Consider the following 17,027-nt stretch of genomic DNA (forward strand, 5'->3'; position numbering starts at 1 on the left):
ATTAGTTAGAAGTTGTTTCAATGTTTCATATTATAAGACTAATGATTTCTGTTAATTTGTTTTTATGTAGGTTGCATTTCCTAATTTGGATACCCTTAAATTGAGCTCACTTTTCAATTTGAATCAAATTTGGGATGAGAATCATCAATCAATGTGCAACTTGACTAGCTTGATTGTCGATGATTGTGTTGGATTGAAGTATTTATTCCCCTCTACTTTGGTTGAAAGTTTTAAGAACCTCAAACACCTTGAGATAAGTAATTGTTCTACGATGGAGGAGATAATAGCTAAAATAGATAGAAATAATGCAGTAAAAGAGGTATGGTAATTCTATTATTGGGAGCATCCAATTAATTTTAAACTTGTAATTTAAATAATGAGTTATACTGATGGTGGTTATTCATGATTTCATAGGTTCATTTTTTGAAATTAGAGAAAATTATACTTAAGGATATGGACAAGTTGAAGTCAATATGGCACTACCAATTTGTAACATTGAAGATGTTGGAAGTGAACAATTGTAAGAAAATTGTGGTGGTTTTTCCTTCTTCAATGCAAAACACATATAATGAGCTTGAGAAGTTGGAGGTTACAAATTGTTTTTCAGTTGAAGAGATATTTGAATTGAATTTCAATGAAAACAACAGTGAAGAGGTTAGGACATGTTTGAAAGAAGTTACTATAGATAAACTGTTGAAGCTGAAAAAGATATGGAGTAGAGATCCTCAAGGAATTCTTAGTTTTCAAAATCTAATAAATGTAAAACTAGATAGTTGCGCAAGCTTGGAATATCTATTACCACTCTCTGTAGCCACTCGTTGCTCACATCTCAAAGAACTTCATGTACAACACTGTTGGAATATGAAGGAAATTGTTGGAGAGGAGAAAGAATCTAGCGTGAATGAAGATCCCATATTTGAGTTTAATCAACTAACTACTTTATTTCTTTGGGGCTTACATAAACTCAATGGTTTCTATGCTGGAAATCACACTCTGCTATGTCCATCTTTGAGGAAAATTGATGTTTACAAATGTACAAAGTTGAATTTGTTTAGAACTCATTCTACAAGAAGCTCCAATTTTCGAGATAACAAACACTTTGTTTTAACGCAACAACCACTTTTCATTGGCGAAGAGGTATGAATATCAATATAATAAATGTAGGACTTGTGTTTTTTTTTTTTTTACAAGAGTAAGAAATTGGTGTAAAAGTATTTGACAATTTCTTGAGGAAATAATTGAAAAAAGTACAGAGGTATTGGCAAAAATTAAATAGACAAGTTTTAGTCAATAGTAAGTATTGTTTCACTCAATAATAAAATGTTTAATGCTTTCCAAACATTAATGTTGGAAAATGACTCAAAAAATATTGCATCCTAGAAAAGCCAAATCGGCGCCCGAATTGTGCACATCGGGGCCCGATTTTTGCCTGGCTTTGGAGTCTTTAGACGCGACATTTTTCGAGGCCCGAGGGAGATAATTCGGCACCCGAATTGTCGTTCAGCAGGAAAATTAAAGACGGCTTTTTCATGGGCCTTTTGAGGGATGTTTTCCACTATAAATATAAGCGTTGTATCAAATTAATATGTGTGTAGAAAACAGGGTTTAGAAGCCAACATACAAACTAGGGTTTATAGAGAATTTCTCTTGGCAACAAACACTAGGGTTGGGATTGTTTTGATTCACCTCGAACAAAACACTATTAGTATTGAGTCTCTTGGTCACGGGAAGAGATTGGGACAAGGGTAGAATTAGGTTTGAAGACTGATTCTTGTAACCCTCAATATCTCTTTGTAAAGAAACTTGTATCATTATAGTGGAACCGAGAGCTGCTCTCTCCCCCAGAGTAGGTCATCATTAGACCGAACTGGGTAAACAGATTCTTGTGTTCTTCTTCTTTCTTTATCTCTTGCTGTTTATTTTTGTTTGAATTATTTTGTCACCCGCTTGATTTGATTGCTTGGCATTAATTTGCTCCACGCATCAAGTTTTTATTGGTGTGTTTTTCACAAAGAATTCACAACAATTAAATATGTTATAGGTGATCCCAAACTTGGAGGAGTTGAAGATGGCACAGGCGGATGCTGACATGATATTGCAAACCCAAAACCCAAGTGCCCTCTTTTGCAAAATGACATGTTTTGGCTTGAATGGTTATAACACTGAAGAGGCAAGATTTCCTTATTGGTTTCTTGAAAATGTGCATACTCTTGAGTCACTACTTGTTGAGTGGAGTTGCTTCAAGAAGATATTCCAAGATAAAGAACAAACAAGTGAGAGGACTTATGCACAAATCAAAGAACTGTTATTGAATGAATTACCTAAACTTCAACATATATGTGAGGAAGGATCCCAAATTGACCCTGTTCTTGAGTTCCTTGAATACTTATATGTTGATAGTTGTTCTAGTCTGACAAATTTGATGCCTTCCTCCGTCACCCTTAGTCATCTCACAAAGTTAGAGGTAATAAAATGCAATGGGCTAAAATATTTGATCACAACTCCTACTGCACGAAGTTTGGACAAGCTCACTGTGCTGAAGATAAAAGATTGTAATTCACTTGAAGAAGTAGTTAATGGAGTAGAAAATGTTGACATTGCTTTCATTAGTTTACAAATTTTGATGTTGGAATGTTTACCAAACCTCATCAAAGTTAGCTCTAGTAAGTGTTTCATGAAGTTTCCATCGTTGGAGGAAGTAATTGTGAGGGAATGTCCTCGCATGAAGATTTTTTCAGCAGGAAATACAAGTACACCAATTCTTCGAAAAGTTAAAATTGCAGAAAATAATTCAGAATGGCTTTGGAAGGGAAATCTAAACAATACAATATACAACATGTTTGAAAATAAGGTATGCTTGATTTTACCACTTTATTTCTTGTGTAAAATATCATGATTTGCTTTTCTATTATTATAATTTATTTATTTTTGTTTTCTTTGCAACCATAATTAATTAGATTTATCAAGTTGCATTTCGTAAATTCAAATATTTAACCATTTCTGACTACCCTAAGCTAAAGCATTTGTGGTATAACCAACTTGATCAGAATGTGTTGTTTTGCAATTTGAAACTTCATGGAACGTGTTTTTTTATCACATGTGCATTTTCCCTCAAATGTAATGCAAGTGCTACATGGATGGATATGAAGAAATTGTGATTCATCAGAAATAGTGTTTGATGTAAAACTAAAAGGTAATAAGTAAACCATGCAAACCCACTTGAGTTGGTCTGGTGCTATTGGCTTAGGTCTTGGGGAGTGTGCTCCTCTGCAAGGTCTCGGGTACGAATATCTCCGGTGCCAATTTTGTGGGTTATTTAGTTTCTTCAAAAAAAAAAGGGTTAATAGGTCTTTACCCCCTGTAATATAGGTCTTTCCGATTTTCCCCCATGTAAATAATTTTTCCCCATGTAAATAATTTTTTTTTTATTTACCCCGTTTTTGTTTGGCCTATTAGGGGGGTAAATCAAAACAAAAAAATTACAGGGGGATAGATAAAAACAATAATTTACAGGGAAAACCGGAAATGACCTATATTACAGGGGGTAAAGACCTATTAACTCAAAAAAAAAAATAACCATGCGGTTTTTTGGGAAGAAAATAATAAAAGCAATAAATATAAAGTAACACAAACAGAGACGCCTCTTAAGCACAAGGTGTACTAAAGAGGACGCTCAAGAACAAAGAGTCTGACATGTAATTACATGAAACTAGCATCAGTAGATACCCAAACAATACAAAGGGTCTGACCGTCACCGCTCACAACCATACACAAAAGAGGCGTTATTTGTCTTTAACCACCAATAAGTGTGGAACTTAACTTTTTCCATAAGCTCCATGATGGAAGAATGACTTGTTAAAAATTCTATTATTAAGTTCCTTCCATATGAGCCAAACGCACAGGAGCCACAAAAGCTGGAGAAATGATCGACAACTCCTCCTACCACCCAAGTAATTCGAAAATTGAGAAAAATGGATGATTGGGTCGTTGTGATCAGCACCTGAAAAACCAAGCCACAATCTAACATGCTTGTTGTAACACCCCGTTTTCCCAACGTAAAAATTTCATAATTAAAAATCAGAGTAATTCAACTTTAACGGAATGCTACACTTCTTAAAAAAATCATAAACTGAATAAATAGCAATTTATTCTTCAAAATCATTTAACATAAGTAATTCAAAACTTCGCAGCGGAATTAGATCATTCAACATAAAAAGTCTTTGGCACGCAGGCCTCATCATAAAAATCTCAAGTCTTGTTCAACATTTATTCATAAAAATCCATAAGTAATACGTAAGGAATAGAAATAGAAGACATAATCCCATCTCGTTATGTATTAGAGCACCTAAGACACACTTGTGAGGAGTCCACTCACGACCGCAACTAATCCTGGTTACCTGCAAGTTACCCATACGAAGAGCAACATTTCCAAGCAGAGGGGTGAGATTTCTCAAACAATAATATTAAGCATATAAATCATATAAAGTACATTCAACAACTTAAACATCTTATAATTCATTAATCATATCTAACAACTTAAACTTCCTTAACTAGTGTCATTAATCTTCTTATATTGGTCGTAAAACTATCTTAATACTAATCATAAACATCTTCATATATTATCAATTACTAATCTTAACATCATCATATAACATCAAATAATAGTCTCCAACAATCATCACATAACATCAATATTAATCACAAACGTCACCACATTTCATTAAACATTATTTATAAGCATCAACACCTAATATCAAATATAATCATAAGCATCATCATGTAATTTCACATAAGTATTATTATCAAAACATAGCATTACCGAAAACAACTTCATAATCTAATTCGTAATCAACTTCATATATCAACATAATTATAACTCACGTAACATCTTATCATAAATCATTCGTCTTCATTCATCATAGCACTTCATTAATAACTTATCAACTTGACATCTTAACAACTTGACAACTTGACATCTCAACATCTTAACAACTTCGACTCGACTATGCAACTTCTACTTCTCAAATCATCTTAAATCATCTTAGACGTCTTCATTATGCATGTGGTACCACCAGGGCATTAAGCCCTCTTCTCTAAGGTCATAAAGGACCTGTCGGACATTAAGCCCCCATCTCTAAGGTCATAAAGGACCTGTCGGGCATTGAGCCCCCATCTCTAAGGCCATAAAGGACCTGTCGGGCATTAAGCCCCCATCTCTGACTATGCAACGACACAACTCTAATGCAACGACATAACTTTCGTACAACTTAGACAACTTCATGAACATCTATGACATCCTAACATCTTGACATCTTGACAACATAACATCTTAACAACTTGATGACTTCATAACGACTCGACGACTTAACAACTCTTAACGTCTTAACATCTTAACATCTTAGCAACTTGACAACATATGGATCACATAAATAATTCATGTCATATCATAATATAACAATATCAAATTATAATAAACAACATCTTAAAACATCATATTCATCAATCATAAACAACTTCAGATAACATCGTATTTAAACATCAACAATAATTCACTATCTATCTTTGTAAAAACATAATAAATTATCCACAACATATTTTCATGTCAAACCAAAGCTACAGGAAAGATATCACAAATATCAACAACTTTCATGTTTACAACAAGGGTCAATTCAAAACAGAAACATATGAGCAAAACGCAAAAAAATGAAACAGAGAATGTTGTCACCGTACAATTTTGCTAAGACCTCCCTGTAGTATTTTCATCATAACTCAAATACCAAACATCATTTTCACGTCAACCCAAAGCCACTAGAAAGCTAACAAAATTATCTAAAACTTTCATGTTTACTCCTAAGACCAATTATGTACCGATCAATACCAGTTTTCATTTTAAATTTGGAAAAGTTGTGCTGAAAGTCCATAAAAATTCACTGTGACCTACGTGCAGTAATTTGACCATAACTCAAGTTCTATAAATCGTTTTGACGTGAGACCAACGGCATTAGAAAGCTAACATCCATACCTACAACTTTTGTGTTTACACCTAAGACCAATTCTGCACCGATCAATACCAGTTTTAATATCAAAATTCGGGCAGAATGCAGATTTTCTTCAAGTTTCACCTAATCTCATGGTGCTAACCTCAAAACTACTTCCAATAATCATCCTATGGATTATCTAAGGTCTGTACACAATTTCTACATCAATTCAACAAGTTTTCATCATCTAATCATCAAATCTCTCTCAAAACCCTAATTTAAATTCTCACAAACTCTCCCCAACTTGTTAGATGTAATCTAATGATTTAACAACTTAATATTAATGCAAGATAGTCTCACCCTCACCTTAGATTAATTCCTTAATCAGCAGCAGCGTTCTTATTTCCTAAGATCTTCTCCTCTTCTCTTTACTTTTCTCTTCTCTTCTTTCTTGTTCTCCTCTTTTCCAAAAAGCGGTTTTTGGTTTCTCTATTTATAATACTAAAATATTCTTCCCAAATCTATTTAGGCCCAACAACTTATTCTTCTTTTTATTCTAACCTCCAATTTTACTCACACTAATAATCCTCATATTCTAATAAATAATATTTCTCTACTAAATATATAATAATACACCAAATAACAAATATATATCTATAACAATTAACAAATATATTATGCTAGTAAATACCAACATATAACATAACAAAATATCGCTCAACAAAATATATTAACTAAATTATAAAAAGACATCTAATCTCAACAAATCATATATCCCTCATATACATCATATAAATATATAAATATATTCTAAAACTAATTAAAATAATTAAATAAAAAGGATGGCGTTACAACTCTCCCCAACTTAAAAGAATTTCGTCCTGGAAATTCAAGCACAATAGAAAATAAATTTAGTCATTACTTCTTCAAACAAAACACAAAAACCACATCAAGTTAGTCAGTTAAACATGATCACATGAAAAAAAAAAACATAACTACTAACTAGAAAACATGACGACACGACACAACGACTCATCTACTTGGCCGGACGGACCGACCTGCTCTGATACCAATTGTAACACCCCATTTTCCCAACGTAAAAATTTCATAATTAAAAATCAGAGTAATTCAACTTTAACGGAACGCTACACTTCTTAAAAAATTCATAAACTGAATAAATAGCAATTTATTCTTCAAAATCATTTAGCATAAGTAATTCAAAACTTCGCAGCGGAATTAGTTCATTCAACATAAAAAGTCTTTGGCACGCAGGCCTCATCATAAAAATCTCAAGTCTTGTTCAACATTTATTCATAAAAATCCATAAGTAATACGTAAGAAATAGAAATAGAAGACATAATCCCATCTCGTTACGTATCAGAGCACCTAAGACACACTTGTGAGGAGTCCACTCACGACCGCAACTAATCCTGGTTACCTGCAAGTTACCCATACGAAGAGCAACATTTCCAAGCAGAGGGGTGAGATTTCTCAAACAATAATATTAAGCATATAAATCATATAAAGTACATTCAACAACTTAAACATCTTATAATTCATTAATCATATCTAACAACTTAAACTTCCTTAACTAGTGTCATTAATCTTCTTATATTGGTCGTAAAACTATCTTAATACTAATCATAAACATCTTCATATATTATCAATTACTAATCTTAACATCATCATATAACATCAAATAATAGTCTCCAACAATCATCACATAACATCAATATTAATCACAAACGTCACCACATTTCATTAAACATTATTTATAAGCATCAACACCTAATATCAAATATAATCATAAGCATCATCATGTAAATTTCACATAAGTATTATTATCAAACATAGCATTACCGAAAACAACTTCATAATCTAATTCGTAATCAACTTCATATATCAACATAATTATAACTCACGTTACATCTTATCATAAATCATTCGTCTTCATTCATCATAGCACTTCATTAATAACTTATCAACTTGACATCTTAACAACTTGACAACTTGACATCTCAACATCTTAACAACTTCGACTCGACTATGCAACTTCTACTTCTCAAATCATCTTAAATCATCTTAGACGTTTTCATTATGCATGTGGTACCACCAGGGCATTAAGCCCTCTTCTCTAAGGTCATAAAGGACCTGTCGGGCATTAAGCCCCCATCTCTAAGGTCATAAAGGACCTGTCGGGCATTAAGCCCCCATCTCTGACTATGCAACGACACAACTCTAATGCAACGACATAACTTTCGTACAACTTAGACAACTTCATGAACATCTATGACATCCTAACATCTTGACAACATAACATCTTAACAACTTGATGACTTCATAACGACTCGACGACTTAACAACTCTTATCATCTTAACGTCTTAACATCTTAACATCTTAGCATCTTGACAACATATGGATCACATAAATAATTCATGTCATATCATAATATAACAATATCAAATGATAATAAGCAACATCTTAAAACATCATATTCATCAATCATAAACAACTTCATATAACATCGTATTTAAACATCAACAATAATTCACTATGTATCTTTGTAAAAACATAATAAATTATCCACAACATATTTTCATGTCAAACCAAAGCTACTGGAAAGATATCACAAATATCAACAACTTTCATGTTTACAACAAGGATCAATTCAAAACAAAAACATATGAACAAAATGCAAAAACATGAAACAGAGAATGTTGTCACCGTACAATTTCGCTAAGACCTCCCTGTAGTATTTTCATCATAACTTAAAGACCAAACATCATTTTCACGTCAACCCAAAGCCACTAGAAAGCTAACAAAATTATCTAAAACTTTCATGTTTACTCCTAAGACCAATTATGTACCGATCAATACCAGTTTTCAATTTAAATTCGGAAAAGTTGTGCTGAAAGTCCATTGAAACACTACAAGAAAAACTGCATTTTGCGACTTTTAAAATGGCAGATTGCGACTGTTAGAAGGGTCGCAAATGTACAATTGCGACCCTTCCACAACAGTCACGGATGTTGGGGTCGCAACAGTCATTTGCGACCCTTCGCAGAACAGCCACTCCAACTGCCGCAACAGGTGCTGCGACAGTTGTCAACCGTCGCAAAGGAGCGCTTTAATTTAATTTAAAAGGGCTTGCGACCCTTCAAAACAGTCGCAGATGTTAAGTTTTTTTAAAAAAAAATAAAGGCTTGCGACCCTTCACCAACGGTCGCAAATGTTAATTTTTTTTTAAAAAAAAATAAAATTGAATGGGACAGTTTTTGTTGCCAATTTAAATAAATATATAACAAAAAATATCTAAATCCCATATATATAATTCTTTCAAAACAATAAATAAAATACAAATCTAAATCAAAACAATAAATCCAAATCCAAACAATAAATAAAATACATAGTATTTTGAACAAAAGAAAATCTCATCCAAATCCCTCATTTGCTTCATGAATCGCAAGCAGTAACCTCTCTTCCAAATGTTGTTTAGATGGATACTCCGGCAAATCTAATTGATTGAAACTGCATAAAGAACAATAGATGTCAATTCAACTCACATAACAAATGATTCATCACGAGATGTAATATAGCCAAAACTTGACCCGAAAATTATGTCGATAGAATATATAACCAACTGAAAGTAGAGAAATGGTACCATGTATGAGCAGAAGGCAAGTGATCAGAACTTCCATATGCCTTGTGTATTTGAAACTTTTGAGCACCTGAAATTCCTTGAAGTGCGCTAAAACCCTCTAGAGGCACCTGAAACATTGGAAGCAAAAATCGGACCCATTAATCGTACATTACATGTTCACAGCTCCAAGTCCAGCTCCAAGTCTTCAATACAATGAACCAACATTATTCAATCTTTTAAAATACGAGAGAAAGCCAGAGTATTGGAATAGAATGCAAACTGAACACATACTCTTGCTTATGTTCACAACCATGTGACACATACACCAAAACTCTCGACCATTTGGAAGAAAGTAAACAGAAAAACTGGTGTAACAGAATGTAGCTAGCATTTAACTTATTCACATCTTATACATCCGAACTCCAAATAAAAGTATTTCCAATATGAAGGATAATTTCTCAACATAGAAAATCACTAAATTTTGGGACACTGCCAATAAAAGATCAAAATGTTTAAAGCTCTGAAAGAAATATAACTTGGAAGTGCCTGTCACAAACTGCAACAGCCTAGCCTTGTCCTCTTTGCTGAAACCTTGAACAACCTCCCAAAACCATTGAATCACCAGGGAAGCAGCACTATATCCAGAATATTCTGTATTTGCTCTCAAGTCATCCACTGAAATAAAATGTATAACCGAGTGTTAAAATTTCTTTTCTAGGAATTAAAAACTTGTAAAAATAACCAGCATCAATCAAATGAGCTAGAATAGAATGACATCAACAAAGGAAAATGAAAAAAAAAAACGAAAGAAACTCAATAAAGATTAGGTAAAATCAACTCCCTTGAGTCAGTCGTTCCGAAGCCCTTTACCTCAACCGGGTAAAGATTAGGTAAAATCAAGGTAAAATCAACTTCTTAGGGGAGGTGATTGTGTTACCACTTCAAGCTCTCTCCCACCACCATGAGTCAGTCGTTCCGAAGCCCTTTACCTCAACCGTTGCTTGAACTTCAATATTACACATGCTTTAGTAGTTGTTGTAGAATCAACTCCCTTGCAACTAATAATAAAAAAAAAATAAGGAATACGAATGAAGAAAAACAATCAAATAAGCAAATGAAGACATATAGGTCTGGAAATTGGCTCTTTCCTAATCACCAATAACACAAGTTTATAACTATGCAAATAGTTTTGATGAAGTTGATCTTGAAGACTCTAAAAATCTAGAACAAAAGGTTCAAGTGACATACCTAGAGTCTTATTGTTACACTTGGCTACATGCCTACTGGTTTTTGAGGTTCACCATTTGGAATAGGTACATTAACATGGACATTTCACAAGGGTTAACCTTGTTCCAAAACACACTATGCAATAATTGATGCACTTGTATAGAAAGCTAGAAACCACCAAATTCATGAGATACATATAATCAAGAGGTCAAAAAACAATGTATTTTTCAAAATCAAATAAAATTACAAAACAAAAGCACCTACTTAGTTTCATTTGCGTCAGTTTTCTCTTTTGTGTATAATCTGCCTTTTGTGATCCTCCATCCATGTCCATAATAAGTAAGTTTGTCAATCTAAACAAATAAAAATGGATAACAGAACAAAAAATGAGCAAAAGAATATGAAGACAAAAAAAGAAGAGAAAAAAGAGTTAAATGAGTGAAATTGAAATCCCATAGAATATGGATCCTTCCTTTAATATTAATGCAGATGTTTTCATAACTGCAGTCATGCTATCAAGACCAAAAGGAAACTTAAGAGTCCCATGGTAACTAATGTGTTTTTTTTTCCAATCTTGTTTTAATAAAATCCTAACCAAACACATTGTAAACATAAAATCAATTTCAATAAGTAAAAGGTCATGTGTAGCATTTAATTATCTCGATAGCAAGGAATCTTTAAGCACATAAAAATCAAAGGGTAGTAATTTTTCGAAAATAAAATATGTACCAGCAATTTCCCGTATCACTAAGAATTAAGCACTCTCAAATGAACAGCCCCAAACAAAAATAAAAAATCTTAATCCTTCATGAGGCAAAGAACACAACAGAATTCAACAATAAATGGCAAGACCCAAAAACATAAATAAAATTACAGTTCATATGAACTAGATGGTATTTAACATCTTCAAACCTGCCAGGACAGCCAACAATGTCTTAGAATAACGGCTATTGCTCAAATAAGCAAAAACAAGTAAAAAAAAACACAAACTAGAGCATTATTAATCAGAGAATCAATGAGTAAAATCTTAAGTAGATCATTATAATATATAGCCTATGTAGCACAAACTCATAGACGGACACCGGAAACACTATTAATAAATTGTGAAAAATGACATAAATCAATGTAATCATATGTGTCCGAGACTCACCTAATCAGATAATTATATGTGCATCATAGAGTAAAGCATACTATAGGGTCAACAAAAATCCCCTTTCTATTCAAGTAATTTCCTGATTCTTTCCATACCAAAAACAAATGTTGAAATAAATAAATAAATTTTACCTTGAATATGTAAAGTAGGACAACTGAATAACTACAAAAGACTGGCAAAACCGGCGAATGAAACCCATTTGCACAGAACAGAGATCGCAAAGCTGAAATAAGAAATTACAAAGTTAAAAAGTCAAGAAATGAACAAGAAAATCACTCAACGCAAAAGAAATTAAGAAACTAACCAGATGTTCTGCGACTAAGAGTGATATTCGTGGGTAAAACGAACGGATGGGTAGTAATATGCGAGGGATGTGACAGCGATTGAGAGTGAGATTGTGGGAACTGAGATTCTGCTATTGAGTGAGATTGTGGGAATTGAGATGAATGAACGATTGAGTGTGGGTGGTGAAATCGACATAACAGGTGGTGAATAGCTCGGTCCTCGGTGGTGAGCGATGGTGAGAGTGAGATTGAGGGTGAGAGTGATGGATATTTAGGAGTTCAGATCGGGAGAAGTGAGAATGAGGGAGAGATTGATGGTGAGAGTGAGAATGAGGGTGAGAATAAAATTGAGATTAGGGTTTTGAGTTGTGGGAGGGAGATACTGGGAAAGCGGTAGTGATAAGAATATTTGAGGAAAACTGATTTTTTTTTTTGTTTTTGAGGAGAGCCATAATTCCTTTTGGTAACGCGTTGTAACTTTTTAGATTAAAATATGCGGCTGTTGACCACAAATGTCGCAACAACTGTCGCAAATGTGCACTTTGCGACATTTTTGAACCAAGGGTCGCAGAGTAAGTGTCGCAAAATGTTAAATTTCTTGTAGTGAAATTCACTGTGACCTACGTGCAGTAATTTGACCATAACTCAAGTTCTATAAATCGTTTTGACTTGAGACCAACGACATCAGAAAGCTATCATCCATACCTACAACTTTTGTGCTTACACCTAAGACAAATTCCGCACCGATCAATAACAGTTTTAATATCAAAATTCGGGCAGAATGCAGATTTTCTTCAAGTTTCACCTAATCTCATGGTGCTAACCTCAAAACTACTTCCAATAATCATCCTATGGATTATCTAAGGTCTGTACACAATTTCTACATCAATTCAACAAGTTTTCATCATCTAATCATCAAATCTCTCTCAAAACCCTAATTCTTAAATTCTCACAAACTCTCCCCAACTTGTTAGATGTAATCTAATGATTTAACAACTTAATATTAATGCAAGATAGTCTCACCCTCACCTTAGATTAATTCCTTAATCAGCAGCAGCATTCTTCTTTCCTAAGATCTTCTCCTCTTCTCTTGACTTTTCTCTTCTCTTCTTTCTTGTTCTCCTCTTTTTCAAAAAGCGGTTTTTGGTAAACTCTTTCTAACCTAAACTTCTCTATTTATAATACTAAAATATTCTTCCCAAATCTATTTAGGCCCAACAACTTATTCTTCTTTCTATTGTAACCTTCAATTTTACTCACACTAATAATCCTCATATTCTAATAAATAATATTTCTCTACTAAATATATAATAATACACCAAATAACAAATATATATCTATAAAAATTAAAAAATATATTATGTTAGTAAATACCAACATATAACATAACAAAATATCACTCAACAAAATATATTAACTAAATTATAAAAAGACATCTAATCTCAACAAATCATATATCCCTCATATACATCATATAAATATATAAATATATTCTAAAACTAATTAAAATAATTAAATAAAAAGGAGGGCGTTACACTTGTTCTGAATAGTATACAATCACATATAAGTTTTTTTTTTCCTTTTGATCTAGAGTCTAGACAGATAAGTTTTTTTTTTATTATAATGTATAGATGTATAGATGAAATTTTTTAGTGAACACGTGGCTTTTTAGCTATGGAATTTAATCTTGGTTGTTTATTTTAATCCTGCAATCAATATTGAATTCACTATTCTTTCATGATAGTCACTCCTCTCATCACAAGTCAATTTTTTTATTGGATATAACACGTCAATTGTAAGACAAATTATTATTTAGAAAAACAAGGTGGTTGTTTATTATTATTAATAAAACAAAACACTATAGAACTAGTTTAATTAATATCCTCTTAGAGAATGTAACGCCCATACTAAACGTATTTAGAAAGTTTAGCATGTTCGTTATCTTTAGTACTGGATACATTAATATTTACAACAATAAAACTTCGAATGAATAATTTATACAATAATACGTGTTCGTACTATAAATTATACAACACATCTCGTCTAAAACATAGTAAATACATCCTTGAAAAATCCATAACATCCTGCAGTGGGTACGAACGAGCATCTGCTGAAATATCCATCCGGCCACTAGCTTGCAATCCAACCTGTTTATCTGAAACAAATAAGGATTGGGAAGAGACATAATGTCTCAGTGAGTTCTACCTAATCCTAGGCTATAGGTAACCTCGGGGGAAACCTACGGTTACCACGTGTCTACAATACGGTTACCACGTGTCAACAATACAACCTGACGGTTGATTATACGTGTGTGGTCATGTTTTCCTAGACGGTCGTGCATACTAGATCCGTCATAGGTTCATCTTACTTGTCATAGGTCTTTACTAACATCTTACGTGTCATGGCGGTTTAAGGGAACTTAAGACCGCTTTGCCAAGATACGCTAAACGCATCGAGGCCTAAGAAAACATAATCATGACACAACCCTAAACCAGACGATTACGGAAACTTAAAATCGTCATCGGCATAAACTTCATAACTTGTTCTATTCATAACTTGTACGTGTCTAACGTCATATAATATCTTGACATCCTTACTGGTTCATGCTATCATACTAGTTCTCGACGATCTACGTCAAGGCTCTATTACATAACCTATACATATCTAACTTCATATGAAAATCAAGTTCATTCATTAAGTTAGAGGTTAGCGTTGAACAACAACAACATTATCTGAGTTCATTTTACAGAGAGCCCCGGGGTGGAGTAAACCCGAGCACAATCCCTATCTAACCGATGAAAACCTATCTAAGGTACATCAGAACTCCCTTTGTGACGTGCGGGTCCCCCTTGCAGAGCTTATCCCGTTTCACCTAGCGGAAACCCTTCGAGATCCAACCTAGTGTGGATCACAAGAGACACGACACCTACGTCTTTCATTATTGTCTTATTCATTCATGAAAGGTTTCTAACCTATACATGCTTTCTCATATACCTCGGATCCGGGATCGATCCGATTAGCGGTAACTACATACTTGTTCATTCATGAACGTAGTTAATCATAGTGGAGAGATTAACCTATCAATCCACAGCTTATCATGTGTGCACAAACTTTCTTAATCATATGTGAAGAGAATATACTTCGTGTCTTAACTTACATAGGATTCTAGCTAAACATTCTAGTTCTCGACAAACTATGTCGAGGCTCAATATTCATTCCCTTTCTTAGTTCATCACTACCCGATTAACTCGGCTTAACACTCTTGTGTCATCCTTGCCATACATGCTAAGATTGCCATGATTTTCATTTCAAGGATCAATTGGTGTTATGTGCATTGCCTAGATGTTGTTTTGGGGTTATAAAGTTGTAAAACGATGAAAGAAAGGCTTCGGAATGCACCATCGGCCCCAAGATGGGCCAACAGCCCAAAAACATGTTGGCCTGGGCAGAGAGCTGCGCTAATAGCGACCTGGGCAGTCTGGGGAATTTCGTTATTAGCGAAAATTTCACTAATAGTGAGTTTCTTCGGGTCTGTGGTGCAGATTTTGCAATTTTGACCCAAAACTCGTCAAATTCGATCCTGCAATGCACTATAAACATCCAGCAACTTATATATCATTATAAAACATCTTTCATGTCAATTTTAACATGTACAAAGCAAGATCAAAGGCAAGGGTACAAAAATCATATTTTCCTAAACTTAACATAATTCATGTTTTTCTTGCAAAATCAAACACATAATCCCAAAGGTGGGTTCTATCTAAGAACTCACATGATATTTGCAGCATCTAACAAGCTTAAATCCATCTTGCCTAAGCTCAAAACCTAACTTCAAGTTCCTCAAATCATGCTAGACCTCTCCTTCTTGATGTTTCTTGCTCATGAAGTTTCTTTGATATATGCTTGATCACCAATATCATGATTTTGGAAAGCTTTGATGGAGAAAGATTGAGAGAAAGAGGGCGGCCTTTAGAGAGAAGGAGGAGATAATTCTCTTCTCAAAAACCTAGAGAGAGAAAGAGCAAGGACAAATGAATATTTTGTGTCTTAACTTGCTTTTATACTCCTTGCGTGCAAATACCCAAAATGCCCTTCGTCTTAAACGTGTTTAGCCTGACACTGATACTTAACCCTTGCTTGACTGATATTTCATAGTAATATTTTTCGTCGTACTTAACATTCTGTATCACTTAACCTCTGATACATCCAATGGATAAAATTCTTATAGTTGAAGAGCGGGATGTTACAGAGAAAGTAGTTTAATCATGGGTTAATAGTCATTTATCCCTGTAATGTATGTCATTTTCAACTTACCTCTTGTAATTTTTTTTATTAGATTCCATACTTGTATTTTGAAGATTCTTTGGTTTTGGATCTTCATGAATTTTAACCATACCAAATCAATGATATGACAAGGGGATAATTCAAAATTTGCTTAGATTACAGACGACAAAAGTACCATAAATTCTGTAATTTGATGTCATAAATGTCCAAAATCAAAGAATCTCCAAATTACAATATTGAAATCTAAAAAAAAAAAAAAATATAAATACAGGGGTAAACCGAAAATGACCTATATTACAGGGGGTAAAACACTATTAACCTTTTAATTATTATATGAACTTAACTACTAGTTTCTCTCTCTAGGTTCTTTCTTTTTTTTTTATTATTGAGGAGGAGGTTTTCGGTCAGTTTTTAATCTGAAATCACCCTCTTCATCTTTTTCACTATATTTCAATCTAAA

At 33.5% G+C, this 17,027-nt stretch overlaps 1 protein-coding gene and 1 long non-coding RNA gene across 6 annotated transcripts in view; one reads left to right on the top strand and one right to left on the bottom strand.

Annotated features, from left to right (window-relative positions):
* The window catches only part of LOC146953643 (uncharacterized), a 30,659-nt gene that overhangs the window by 6,636 nt on the left and 6,996 nt on the right, over window positions 1-17,027 (top strand). Inside the window, exons 5-7 of the mRNA XM_085710957.1 lie at window positions 71-319; window positions 415-1,137; window positions 2,042-2,851. Of these exons, the coding sequence (XP_085567083.1) occupies window positions 71-319; window positions 415-1,137; window positions 2,042-2,851 (1,782 nt within the window). The remainder of the gene's footprint in view (window positions 1-70; window positions 320-414; window positions 1,138-2,041; window positions 2,852-17,027) is intronic.
* LOC146953644 (uncharacterized) lies at window positions 9,279-12,715 on the bottom strand. 5 transcript variants are annotated; one of them, XR_015010902.1, is made up of 6 exons: window positions 12,304-12,715; window positions 12,131-12,222; window positions 11,111-11,199; window positions 10,868-11,013; window positions 9,641-10,677; window positions 9,279-9,507 (listed from the first exon to the last, which is right to left on the bottom strand). It is a non-coding gene; the product is annotated as an uncharacterized LOC146953644 (long non-coding RNA). The 5 variants fall into 5 exon arrangements; XR_015010905.1 differs by having other exon boundaries at window positions 9,641-10,294; window positions 10,557-10,677; window positions 10,868-11,199; XR_015010909.1 differs by having other exon boundaries at window positions 9,641-9,747; window positions 10,156-10,677; window positions 10,868-11,199.

The sequence above is a fragment of the Medicago sativa genome, chromosome 1 (genome assembly GCF_051527215.1).
Source record: "Medicago sativa cultivar Bolivia chromosome 1, Bolivia_mono, whole genome shotgun sequence".
NCBI lineage: Eukaryota > Viridiplantae > Streptophyta > Magnoliopsida > Fabales > Fabaceae > Medicago > Medicago sativa.